The sequence below is a fragment of the Solea solea genome, chromosome 10, assembly GCF_958295425.1.
Source record: "Solea solea chromosome 10, fSolSol10.1, whole genome shotgun sequence".
Lineage (NCBI taxonomy): Eukaryota > Metazoa > Chordata > Actinopteri > Pleuronectiformes > Soleidae > Solea > Solea solea.
This window is the reverse complement of record NC_081143.1, coordinates 14,706,983-14,718,985: the sequence shown is the minus strand read 5'-3', so window position 1 is coordinate 14,718,985 and position 12,003 is coordinate 14,706,983. Positions and strand designations below refer to the sequence as shown.

The window sequence follows — 12,003 nt, the reverse complement described above, 5'->3', positions numbered from 1 at the left end:
TTTAAGTCTTTGATTCTTTGTCAAGTGACCTCTTTTACAATTACATTATCCCACATGAAATATTAATAATGGCAAAACTGAATGATCATAGAAGGGAAAACTCCCCAGGAAAATAAAGATATAACAGAGGAGGTCTTCTATTACAGAAAGTTATGCAATAAATGACGCGCTATTGCAGAGAAGACACTTTTATGAACAGTAGCTTTACAACAACATAGACAATTACAATTACAGTATTTTTTTTACAAAATTGTACAAAAAAATGCCAACTGGAAAAGGGTATTTCTGTTCAGCTATTGGGTTGAAGTGATATTTTCCTTCCTTTTATATCTTTGTGCTGCAGAGCCAGTCATGCTGCTTCTGCCATAAAAATGGAAGTAACTACTCGTAAATTAAATGCTGGTTTGGGAACCATGATGGCTGATGATTCACAGGGTAGTAGGTATATTTCAGTGCTTATCTTTGATGAACACACATGCACACACCAATTATTCCCTCTGTTACATACTCTCACCTCATTGGCTCAGAGAAGAAGAATAAGTCATAACAGCCTTGGGCTTCAACACTTCCACCAGTGAATAACAAATGTTGAAGCCATCTTGGCCCCAAACTGCTTTTTCTCCTGTTGTTGGTATATATACAAAGAAGCTGGTTGCTTTGGGGAAAAGAGTAAATTACTGCTCATACAATGGGCTGAGCTCCCACAGCTATTTAATTGGCAGCTTTTATTTTAAGTGGGCTAAATTTATCTGGCCATTCACTCCTAGTAATTGAACCATTAAGGAGCAGTTGTGTGCTTCTGGTAACATACTGTAACCATGTTAAAAGAAAAGAAGACGTGGACAAATATGAGTGAGTGAATGGTACAAAGTTACGAAGACATGCAACAGCCGATGTTACTCTCCACACGTCTGTCCCTTTGTCTTACATAAAAACCAGAACCTTTTCTGTACACATGTACAGACGTCTTCTGTCTCTACCTTTTGTGTCTCTGAATGTCTTTACATGTGTGCGTCTCTCTGTGTTAATGCAGGACATCTAACAGCAGTGCCACACTCTCTTCATGCGTGTCGATGGAACCCTGTGCATGTCCAGAGGACTGTATGTTCACAGCCATGTCCCACGCTGACATCACCTTCCGCAAGATGGAGAGCTACCTGATGAGCAGACAGCTGTGTGATGTCGTACTGGTGGCTGGAGAAAGGCGGATACCTGCACACAGGTAGGACCAAAGAGATTTTAGAGGTTGCTGGCCTCTTCCTCCTTTTTGGACACTCCATGAAACATACAGTATATCAATATAAAATACCGCAACGTCTGGACACACACAAACTTTATTCACAATGCCACATACTGTACTGTGCACAAATAGTACTGTTTGGGAAAGAACATTCACAGGAGCACCACAACCACAGTCATGCTCATGAAAGTCCCCTTTTATTTTTGTAGTCTCTTTGTATCACATGTTGTCAAGTCAGCCTTTGAATCATGCATCACACACACACACACACACACGTGCCTGTCATCCACCTCAGAGGCCCCTCTCTACACTGCTCTGTGGTTGATGCTCCCTGGGCATGTGGCCACTGGTGCAGCAGCAGGGTCCAACTGCAGCAGGAGGAAACAGAAACGCGGCCCTTCACCAGCAGAAAGAGTCCCTTTTCTCTCACTGACTTCCTCTTCTGCCTCATTTGATTTAGTCCTCCAGGCACAGATGGTGACAAACAAAAGACTCGGCTGTTTGAGAAGCCTAATGGTGTATGTAGATGTGTGTGCTGTCATTTGAAGTTGTATGTGTGTGTGTGTGTGTGTTTGCCAGACAGTAAGAGGGTAGTAGTAAGACATCTTGTTTGGAAGTGTATGTTTGGTTTGCAGTTGATTTATTGTATGTGTAGGATTGAAGTGCTTTTCTGGGAACTGAACATACACCCCGTTTACTCTCCTCTCTCCGTCTTACATATACACAAACAAATGCACCGTACGTGCTGAATTGGCCACTTGTATTGTGCATAGCTGCTCTTAATGTTCTTGCACAGTTGGGGGCTCTAACCTATATGACTACATCAACTTGAAAATCAGTTTTTCTACCCCATTTTGGGCACCGCTAAAACCACTACTTTCCAAAACGTAAGTTAATGTTATTCCAGAGACCTCTGTACCATTATTGTAAATCAATAAATCTGCTTCCGTGGCCTGTATAGACTCATCTGTGTTTTGAAGACAAATAATCTATGTCTAGTCTAACCCTATAAAGACGAGTTCAATCCCTCTGAGCGAAATCTCAGAGGGACCAGTGGAAAAGTGTTTTCGTTTTTTTGCTTCGTCATGGTCCACTAAACCAAAATGGGTTAATTTCTACAACCTGACTGAGGCTGGAGAATTGAAAACACCCACTACAACCAGTACCCTCTGTTGTGGTGGATGTTTTTGATCATGACTGCCAGAGATATTCAGTAAACAAAAACCCAACCCTTTTAGATTCATCCTTTGGTAATCCATTAATTTCATGTCGCGATTTTTTGGTCTGGACCAAAGAGGTTAGTGGCAGATTGCATTTTTGCAGCAATAGCAATAAAATGTTGATGTCCTGCAGCTCGGAAATACTGTATTAAGTGAAGCAAGTTCCTGCCACAGTCCCTCTAGTTGTTGTTCCCCACTATGTTTTTCCATTACTGTATCTCTGAACACATTCACACTCAGATACAGGGTTCAATTTCCAGCTCTTGTCCTCCTTTCCTGAGTCTAACTCATCTGTTTCCTGCTCTCATCACCCCAGCATTCTGTCTGCTCTCTGCTATTTCCATTACAGCACGACACACTGCCTGCCATGTCTCTGTCTTCACCACACTGCATTTGTGTTTGTGTGTAAATAACCCATTGCTCTTGTATGCTCTTTGATTTGCTCACAGCAGCACGTCTTTGACATCTGTGTCTGTAAAATGGACTCATATGGATTTCCATTCATTTGGACAGTCTAAACAAAGCATTATTCCTAAACTTAACCATAACCAGTTAATGCATAACCCTAACCTTAACCTAATCACAATTCCTGACAATTGGGAAATGACGGTATGCCTCATTCGGACCAAGTTTTGGTCTGTACTGGTACTGGTCCTGACAAGGTCTGTGTTTATGCCAGAAACGGTCTTAAAGAGGTTACATATATTAGTATATACCCACACACACACATTCATAGACACTGCTCATTTATGCTTCAGGCTATCTGTCAAGGTCCCAGTGACACACTCAGTAATGGGATTATACACGTGTACATGTTCATGTAAAATTTAAAACAATAACGTGGGCATTAAACAGCTTTATTGTGGGCTTGATCAATTAAATCAGAATAACAAAAGAAATACTGAACTAGTGTGACTTATGTCCAGACCTACAATAATGTGCAAAAGTGTTAGGTGTGCGGAAAAAAAGAGGAATGGGCAACACTGAAGATCATAGTGTTTGGCATTTTGTAAATCAATGAAAATGATTGATGAAAACAATTAGAATTTATATTTGTGAAAGCAGGCAGCTCATGGCCCAGTGGAAAGGGTTGCCGATTTGAATCCCACCAGGTCTAGGGCTGGGCTGCTTCTGACCTGTTTTGGGTTTTTTTGTTGTTTTTTGCTCAATACTGAATATCATTCAATATTCATTTACAAAGAGCTAGGAATGAAAAATACTGCACATTCTTTATTAAACAGTGAATTCCTAGTACCTTTTTTAATATTAATAGATGTCTGTGTGTGATTAATTTTTTTGTTGACTTGAAATGTTAATGGAATTTTGCAGTGGGGGGAATTAAGTAAATGTCCTGTTACAAGTGACCTTATGATAATACTATGCTGTCCTTCATCTGCCTTTCTTTCCATTGGTCTTCCTTCTCACACTCGCCTACAGAGCTACCTCTAGATTTTTCATTGACCTTGCATCAAACATATTCCTCTCCCTTTCTTTTTCGACCTCAGCTGGTGAGACCGACGATGCAAATTGAATAATCTCTATTTGGACTGAAGGGACTGGCATTTCTTTTTTCCCTTTTGTTCATGCATGCCAGGACTTGACTTGCATGAGGTTGTGTCTTCATTTTTATTGGCTTTTTGAGAGGATATGTGAGTTATTTGAAAAGATAAGTGCAATTTCTCAAGATAACAAGCCATGTGTAGGGAAAAAAGCGAAAGGAAGGAAGGGAAATTAAAGTTAATGCACTGCTGTTTGATTTTGTAGCAGTTAAATGTCTGAGGCTCTTGGTGTATACAAACATCTGGAGATGCCTCAGGCTCATGCAAAGCTTTTGTTTGCATAGATTTATTCCACAGACCTCTACATCTCTAAAGAGAGAGCAATACAAGTGGTGAGAGTCCCGCTCTGAGCAGGGAAGTAAGGTGCATAGCTACAATTAGAAATGTTAATCATTTCTACACTACATGTAGGATTGTACATGAACTGTGGAAATACATACAGTTCTTTTGCTTCCCGTTTTCCTGCTCTCTTGTCAGTGCTCCTGTCTTGTCAGTGCATGGTGAGTGACTGTGGAAGGCAATGCTGCTACAATATTTGAACCTTTCTTCCTGCAATGTTTCACCTTGCCTTTCGGCAGATTGTATTTGAATCTGAAAGCTTTGAATTTAAACTTATGCTAGATTTTTGTGATACAACATCTGCTATAATGAATGTTTGGGCTGGTCATAGTAGAAAACCTTTAGTCATGCTGCCATAGACTTTGACATCAGACATTAGACGTGTTCAGCCACATAGAGTATTACAGTGTAATAGGGGATGTATTTTGTGCGTCGCGTCATGTCCAGGCTGTCCCTTCTGCTTCTGCTCTGAATCTTCTCCCTGTCAGTCCAGACTTGTCTTGTCAGCAAGGTCAGCATCCTCTGTTACTCCATTACAGCTGTCCATCCTCTCTGACTAATGGCTGACACTCTCTCCTCTAACAGACTGGTCCTCTCATCAGTATCCGACTACTTTGCGGCCATGTTCACCAGTGATGTGCGGGAAGCCAAGCAGGATGAGGTGAAGATGGAAGGAGTAGACCCTGAAGCATTGTGGGTCCTGGTGCAGTATGCATATACAGGTACACACATACGTGTCAGCCTTATTTTTAATGGTGTGATGTGAATTTAATAAAAAATAAAAATTTAAAGAAACCTCTTCTCCCTCCCTCTCTTGTTCAGGACGTCTTGAGTTGAAGGAGGACACCATTGAGTCCCTGCTGTCAGCCTCTTGCCTGCTGCAGTTGTCACCAGTGGTTCAGGCTTGCTGCTCCTTCCTCATGAAGCAGCTCCACCCCTCCAACTGTCTGGGCATCCGCTCCTACGCTGATGCTCAGGGCTGCCATGACCTGCACAAGGCTGCTCACGCCTACACCATGGTGTGTGCACAATCGGACTACAGCTTTACCTCCAACAATTGTCGAGTCGAGCTGCAAGAAAATTAATTTTCTTTGAGAGATTAAGGTCTGAACATGATGATGTAGAATGAAGACAACACAGTTAAATCTAAGAACATTATTCAGGTTTTCTTTCACCACTATTTGTCACTTTTCCTACTCAGATTCTGGTCCTTTTCTGGCTTTGATTTTGCTCCGGGTTCCTCATTCACAATGCACCATGTAACATCATTGCCACAATGGCTGTTTTCAGCAAAAGGTTGCTATGGTGACAGTGATATATCTCCTTTATTGAGTTGATTATTCTTTCTCTTCTCTTGCTCTCCTATTTTTACACGGCATTTTCTTCACCCAGCCGCCATCTGTGTGTCTGCCTCTGTCAGTGTCACTGTCCCTCTCTTTCTTTCCCTCTAAGTAGATTATTGTTCAACTTTAGTCTGTGGTAATTATGTTGTGGAGGTGGATTTATCTGGGTTTGCATTCACTTTTACAGACTTGTTAAAACTCAAGTCCAAAAACATGCAGAGGGGAATTGGACAACTTTAGAGTGATTGGTTGTGAATGTTGTCTCTATGTATTGGCCCTGTGATGGACTGGCGACCTGTACAGGGTGTGCCCTGACATTCACCCTATGTTAGCTGGGATTGGCACCAGTGGCCCTGTGACCGTCGTGTGGAGGATAAAGTAAAGTGGTGGACGATGGATGGATAGATGAATGGTAAAGAGTATCACCTATTTATTTTGGGAGTAGGCTGCATTTTTTTTCTCTAGTTCCTGTCATCCATCTCTCTCTCTGACCTAATTTCCTTTGGGGTTTTTTTCTTTGACTCAATCCAACCCTTGATTGCTTTCTCCACTCAAAGCCTAATTTATTTCCACTTCTCATTCTCCTCTTCTATTGTACAAGGAATTATTTATTGATCCCCTCTCTTTCGAAACAAATCTGTAATTACATCTTACTCTTGTAGTGACGTTGTCCGTTGTTTTATTGTCTGTCTGTCCACCAGGATCACTTTTTAGACGTGGTGGGAGGACAGGAGTTTCTGCTGCTCCCGGTGGAGGAGATGGAGAGGCTGCTCACTTCAGATGACATCCACGTGCCAGACGAGGAAACTGTGGTGACCTCTTTGCTCACGTGGGTCCGTCATGACTCTGCCACTCGGCAACGCCACCTACCTTTGCTCCTCGCTCACATCCGACTGCCACTGCTTCAGCCACAGGTGAGAACTGTCAAGAAGGACCACAAAAATGAAAACATCACTTGCCTAGCAATGAAAAAATGCAACAAACAACACGTGGTAGACCACTGGTTCTCCATTCAAGAAGAATATCTGTGTGAATATGTTATTTAACCCTGAAAGACAGTTTCATATTAAGAGCATGGTCTACTCTCAAGTTTATTATTTGTTTGGTTTAAGGGATGTGCAGAAATACTTATCCTCGATTAGAGGAGCTGGAGTCATTACTGTCAACTGTAGATCACAACTATTACTCTGTCAGGTGTGTGCTTGTGTTTTTTGTGTGCGTCTGAGAGTGTGTAAGCATGTCACCCCACACTCTTCCTCCTCCTCGCTCCTCTCTCCTCTAACTAGCAAGTGTAGCAGAGTCCCTGTCTGGTAATGTGATGCAGAGAAGTTTATATGCTGTGCAGAGCCTCATTGCCTTGGGCTGTGGACACACACACAAATGTTTTAAACCTTAATTAAGTATGATATCTCTCTTACTCTCTTAACTACAGCTAAATTATCTGTTCTTTTCATCTCCCTCATCTGTCATTTCCCTCGCTATATAGAAAGTGGGGTAATAAAACTCCCCGTTTCCCCCACTCCTCTTTCCATCTTCTCAGCCTGCACCTATACATCTCCCTGTTTTTCCTGTTGTGTGGTATACAGCACTTCAGATATATTGCTTTGGCCTGGTCAGCTGAAATCACAAGTAGCTGTAACATGTGACCACGGAGAAGATGGATGGCAGAGGTGTGGCATTGGAATAACAACAGAGATGCAAAAGGCTGAGGGTTGATTTTAGCCTTGAACAGTATATCACCACCACCATGCATAACTGACAAATGAATTAACATTCAGCAACCTCTTGAGTTGTGAAATGCCAATAAAACAACATTTAAACCTCACACAAACAATCGATCAATATTCTTCAATCAATGGGTTCATTCTATAACTCGGTAACGTGTGATTACTCATCAAGTGGATGTCAATTCACCAGATTAATACTATGAATCTCTGCTCGTGTGACTGTTAAACAAACCAAAATTGAATGATACATTAGTCATATTTCCAAAATCAAAGTCACATGTCAGTCAGTCAGCATGACATTCATCTAATGTGAGTGGAATAGTGGCACATAAAATGTACAACTCAGTGTTAACTGCTACATTTAGATACCTGGGCTAGTAATTAAATAAATACAGTCAAGTCAGGTAGAACATAAAGTAGTAGTAGTAGTTTCCTCTGGGACCACCAAACAGAGATAAGTGATTAAATTGCTACAGTCATGTTTTAGAAATTTTGATTATCAAAGTGTCTACAGCTTAATTCTGTTGATTAGGTTCTTAACTAGTTGATTAATTGACTATTTGGCCATTGTATAGATGTATACTACTGTGTGTGTGTGTGTGTGTGTGTGTGTGTGTGTGTGCGTGTCGGTCTGTCTTGTTGCAGGGCGTAAACCCTGGCTTTGCATAAAACTTCGAGACAAAGGGCAGGTGCTCGTAAAACTATGTCAGGTAAAGGAAATGAAAGGGGAATGGGAGAGTGATGTGTGTGGGAGTGAGTGTGTGTGATATAGGTGGATAAATACATCCCTGTCTCTTCATTTTATGTGTGAGGCGAAACAGAAAGAGGAGCTTAGTTACTCCTCTGTCAACCGCAAGGTAAAGAGAGGACAGAGAGGAGAATGTGGGACGCCTGGATTCAGTCCAATTTCATCCTCCACATTCAATTTTTCACAGCATGATGGAAACATAACAGAGATGCGGACAGGCACTTTATTAATCTCTGCCCACCTTTATCGCCCACTTGTATAAATAAATACTAAAAAAGGGTTCACAGTAATTTGCCCCTCTGTGATTGTACGCAATAAAACTTTGGGTTTACCCTGGTGTGTAAGCTGCTTATCCATTTAACATGCTTACTTTATGCGCTGCACGTCGGGCTGGGAAAATTGATTTTACATTCAGTGACCAAGTCGAATTATTTGGGCCAAATGTTTCTCTTTGTAGGGCAGAGGGAATTATGAAGCACAGCACAGATGAAAATGACTGTGTAGAAATAACATTTTTATTTTCACTTGAGCATATATATCCTTTATAATTACTGCTCTCTGTGACTGAAGCATTTCTGAACATTCCTCCAGATGCAGACGTATACACGCAGTCTGGAAACTTCAAATGACTTTTAGAAAAATTATCTGGGACACACACACATGCATATGCAAACTGATTTTAGGAAGGATTGTAGTGCTTCATGCCACTGCAGGCTTTCCCATAAATTGTGCAATTTGTGGCCGGACGCCACAGAATCAACGGTGACTGCCACAAATTGATTCCTCTTCATTTTTTCAATGCGACAATACATTCATCTTCCTGCCCATGCAGCTCTCTCTCTCTCTCCCTCCCTCTCTCTCTCTCTCTCTCACACACACACACACACATAGATGCACACATGCAGCTATGCACACACAGACTGACGGCGGATTTGTCTCCTCTCCACACAAAGTGCATGCAGCCAATATCAAACGATAATGTGAAGAAGGCGCAATATTTGGCACAGAGACGACAGTTGGTGAAATTTGGAGTTCACTTACAGTTAGATTTAGTGGTATAGTCTATGTGGTACGTGTGTGTTGTTGTGGTTAGTGGATATAGACTAGAAAACTGATGAAACAGATGAGATTAGTAGGCAGTATGTGTGTCAGAGGGACAGGACTAATGCCTGCCGGTCTGATCTAATCTCTCAATCAATAAGAGAACAGCTTTCCCTCAACCCTCATACCTCCACAATCGCTCACAACAACATCAAAACCCACACTGGCCTACACCCACAGTACACACATACCCTACATGATTGTTGGCAGCAGTTGGTAAAAAATGACCCTGTGTGTGCTCATGTGTGAGTTGTTGTGTTTGTATGTAGTTCCTGGCAGACCTTGAGTCCAACCCTCTGCTTCAGGACAGCGTGGAGTGCCAGCGACTGTTGATAGCGGGAATGAAGTATCACCTCTTGCCCCTGCACCGGCCCCTGCTTCAGAGCCCTCGCACCCGTCCTCGTAAGGCCACCGTTGGGGCCATGTTCGCTGTGGGCGGCATGGACGCTACAAAAGGTAGAACAGTCACTGGCACAAATCCAGACACAATTATGAGACTACACCAAAAACTGCCAGTTTGGCATATAACTGTATACTGTAATTTAGACCATGTTTGTTGTCATGTGACAACATTTGAAAGTCAGTAGGTGAGAGGGAAAGCAAAGAATGGGCCATGCTTAAAAATAATGCAAGAACAATCTTTCTCCTGTGATGTTTTCTGGATATGACTTATTCTTTTTATTAGGTACATCTAGTTAAAAGTAATGCAGTGTAATCCGGTAGTCCTGCAGTAGATCATCCCTTCATGACAATTATAATATTCAGGTGTGATTCAACATGTAAATAAAGAGGGCCTCACGCAGTCATCTCGTGAATTACCAGTTGAATAAGCACTACATTTATTTATAAATCTAAATTTAGATCTCATTTGTTTTATATTTTTGTGTTTTCCAGGTGCTACCAGTATCGAGCAGTACTGTCTGCGTCGCGACACATGGAGGCAAGTAGCCACCATGAGCGGACGGAGGCTACAGTTCGGTGTAGCTGTTCTTGGCGGCCGGCTCTACGTGGTAGGGGGCAGAGATGGACTCAAGACCCTCAACACTGTGGAGTGTTACAACCCGCAAAGTAAAACCTGGAGCGTGATGCCTCCCATGTCAACACACAGGCATGGACTAGGTGGGAAGCTTGTTGAAAAAATGTGGTTTGGAAATGTCTGCCTGAAATTTACACTGATATTAGTGCATATGTACAGTGCTGTGCAAAGTTCCTTAGATTTGCAATGCTTTAATAACCATAGAGTATAATTATTTCTCAATCAATTTATTGGAATACTGTACATCCAGAAAATATGGGAAATGTATGCAGTTTTAAAAATAGCAATAAAAAATAACGCTTTTTAAGAGTCAAGTGTGTAGTGTGACCTACCCTAAAGCCAGGGTCGAACAATAGCGCGACCCTGATTTTACCATTTTACACTAACAACAAAGCCATCTGATTTTCATGAGCTTTCTTCCAGTGTGAAAGGAGCTTTAATCAATAGGGTTGGTTGTTGATAATGGCTTGAAATAATCAGCCATTTATTAGTGGATTGATTAAGGCAGTGATTCCTGCAGAATTGTACTGACTCTGTGGTGGCAGCTCCAGACAACCGAGCATGCAGTTTCCTCTCATGTGCAACAGAGTGACAGTTCCATACTGAGTGCAGGTGTTAAACCTAGGACTGTCCGCTTGTCTCTTGTGGCAACATGCACTGCTACAGCTGAAACTATGACAAGGTCTGCCTTCCTGAAAGGATGATAAAAATGTTATGGGTATTTTGACAGTCCACATCTCCCAGTGTTGCCAATGATGATACTGAGAGAAAGACGGAAAGTGATGTAGAGAGTGAGTCAGAGAGCTTCTATATATTATGAGAAGTGTAAAAAATGTTTGCTTCCTTATGAAACACCAGACAAACTAGGTTATGGTGGGCTGCCTAGGACAGTCTAGGTAATAAACTATAAAAAGACTAATGGATTTGAATTTTCTCTTTGGCATTTTAAAAACCATAACCACAGCTTGGGGGGAGATATTAAGATATTTTATTTGTCCCTGCTGGAAAATAGTAGATTCTCAATGAGAAAAGTGATTGGTTTTCAGCTCTAGAACACCTCACTGGCAGACAGAGTCAGTGATGGACATGTATCAACAAATTAAATCCAAAGCAGAGTTGATTTACCCTGTGCATCTTGTGTGAAGGACACTTCCCCACTCATTTTAATTACAACATTTTATAAGACATGGGGTGCATGTGTGTGAAGGGTGGTAGGGATTCAAACACACATCTGGCAGCACAGATGTTGGGCCAAATAAATCCTTTGAGTTTGGAAGTATTAACATGCTGCTAACTCTGTGCATCTAATGGTTGCACACACATGCACAATCATTGTTCTAAACGTTTCCTTTTGGTAAGCTGCCACGAATTAATCACGCGCCTGGGGTTGTGTATTGCAGGTGTAGCTGTCCTCGAAGGCCCCATGTACGCAGTAGGAGGACATGATGGTTGGAGCTACCTCAGCACTGTGGAAAGGTAACAGACTATTTCACAGGAGCACTTTGTTTTTTAGAAAACAAGTTGCTGTGGAACGGTGGAATTACACCCTAACAAGAGATGATAATATACAGTACAATCTAATAAATTCAGTTATTGCTAGAGCTGCATCTAGTCTTTCCCAAACCTCAAAATGATTATGCTCCACAAACCAAAATATTCAGTTTTAATGATTTCTTCATTAAGTGGAGCA

The 12,003-nt window shown here is 41.7% G+C and overlaps 1 protein-coding gene across 3 annotated transcripts in view; it reads left to right on the top strand.

Annotated features, from left to right (window-relative positions):
* klhl5 (kelch-like family member 5) overlaps window positions 1-12,003 on the top strand; it is a 40,211-nt gene that overhangs the window by 22,301 nt on the left and 5,907 nt on the right. For all 3 annotated transcript variants that reach the window (XM_058640191.1, XM_058640190.1, XM_058640189.1), the window contains 7 exons: window positions 1,034-1,222; window positions 4,944-5,080; window positions 5,181-5,377; window positions 6,403-6,615; window positions 9,547-9,733; window positions 10,172-10,396; window positions 11,714-11,789. In XM_058640191.1, the coding sequence (XP_058496174.1) occupies window positions 1,074-1,222; window positions 4,944-5,080; window positions 5,181-5,377; window positions 6,403-6,615; window positions 9,547-9,733; window positions 10,172-10,396; window positions 11,714-11,789 (1,184 nt within the window). In that variant the 5' untranslated portion in view covers window positions 1,034-1,073. The remainder of the gene's footprint in view (window positions 1-1,033; window positions 1,223-4,943; window positions 5,081-5,180; window positions 5,378-6,402; window positions 6,616-9,546; window positions 9,734-10,171; window positions 10,397-11,713; window positions 11,790-12,003) is intronic.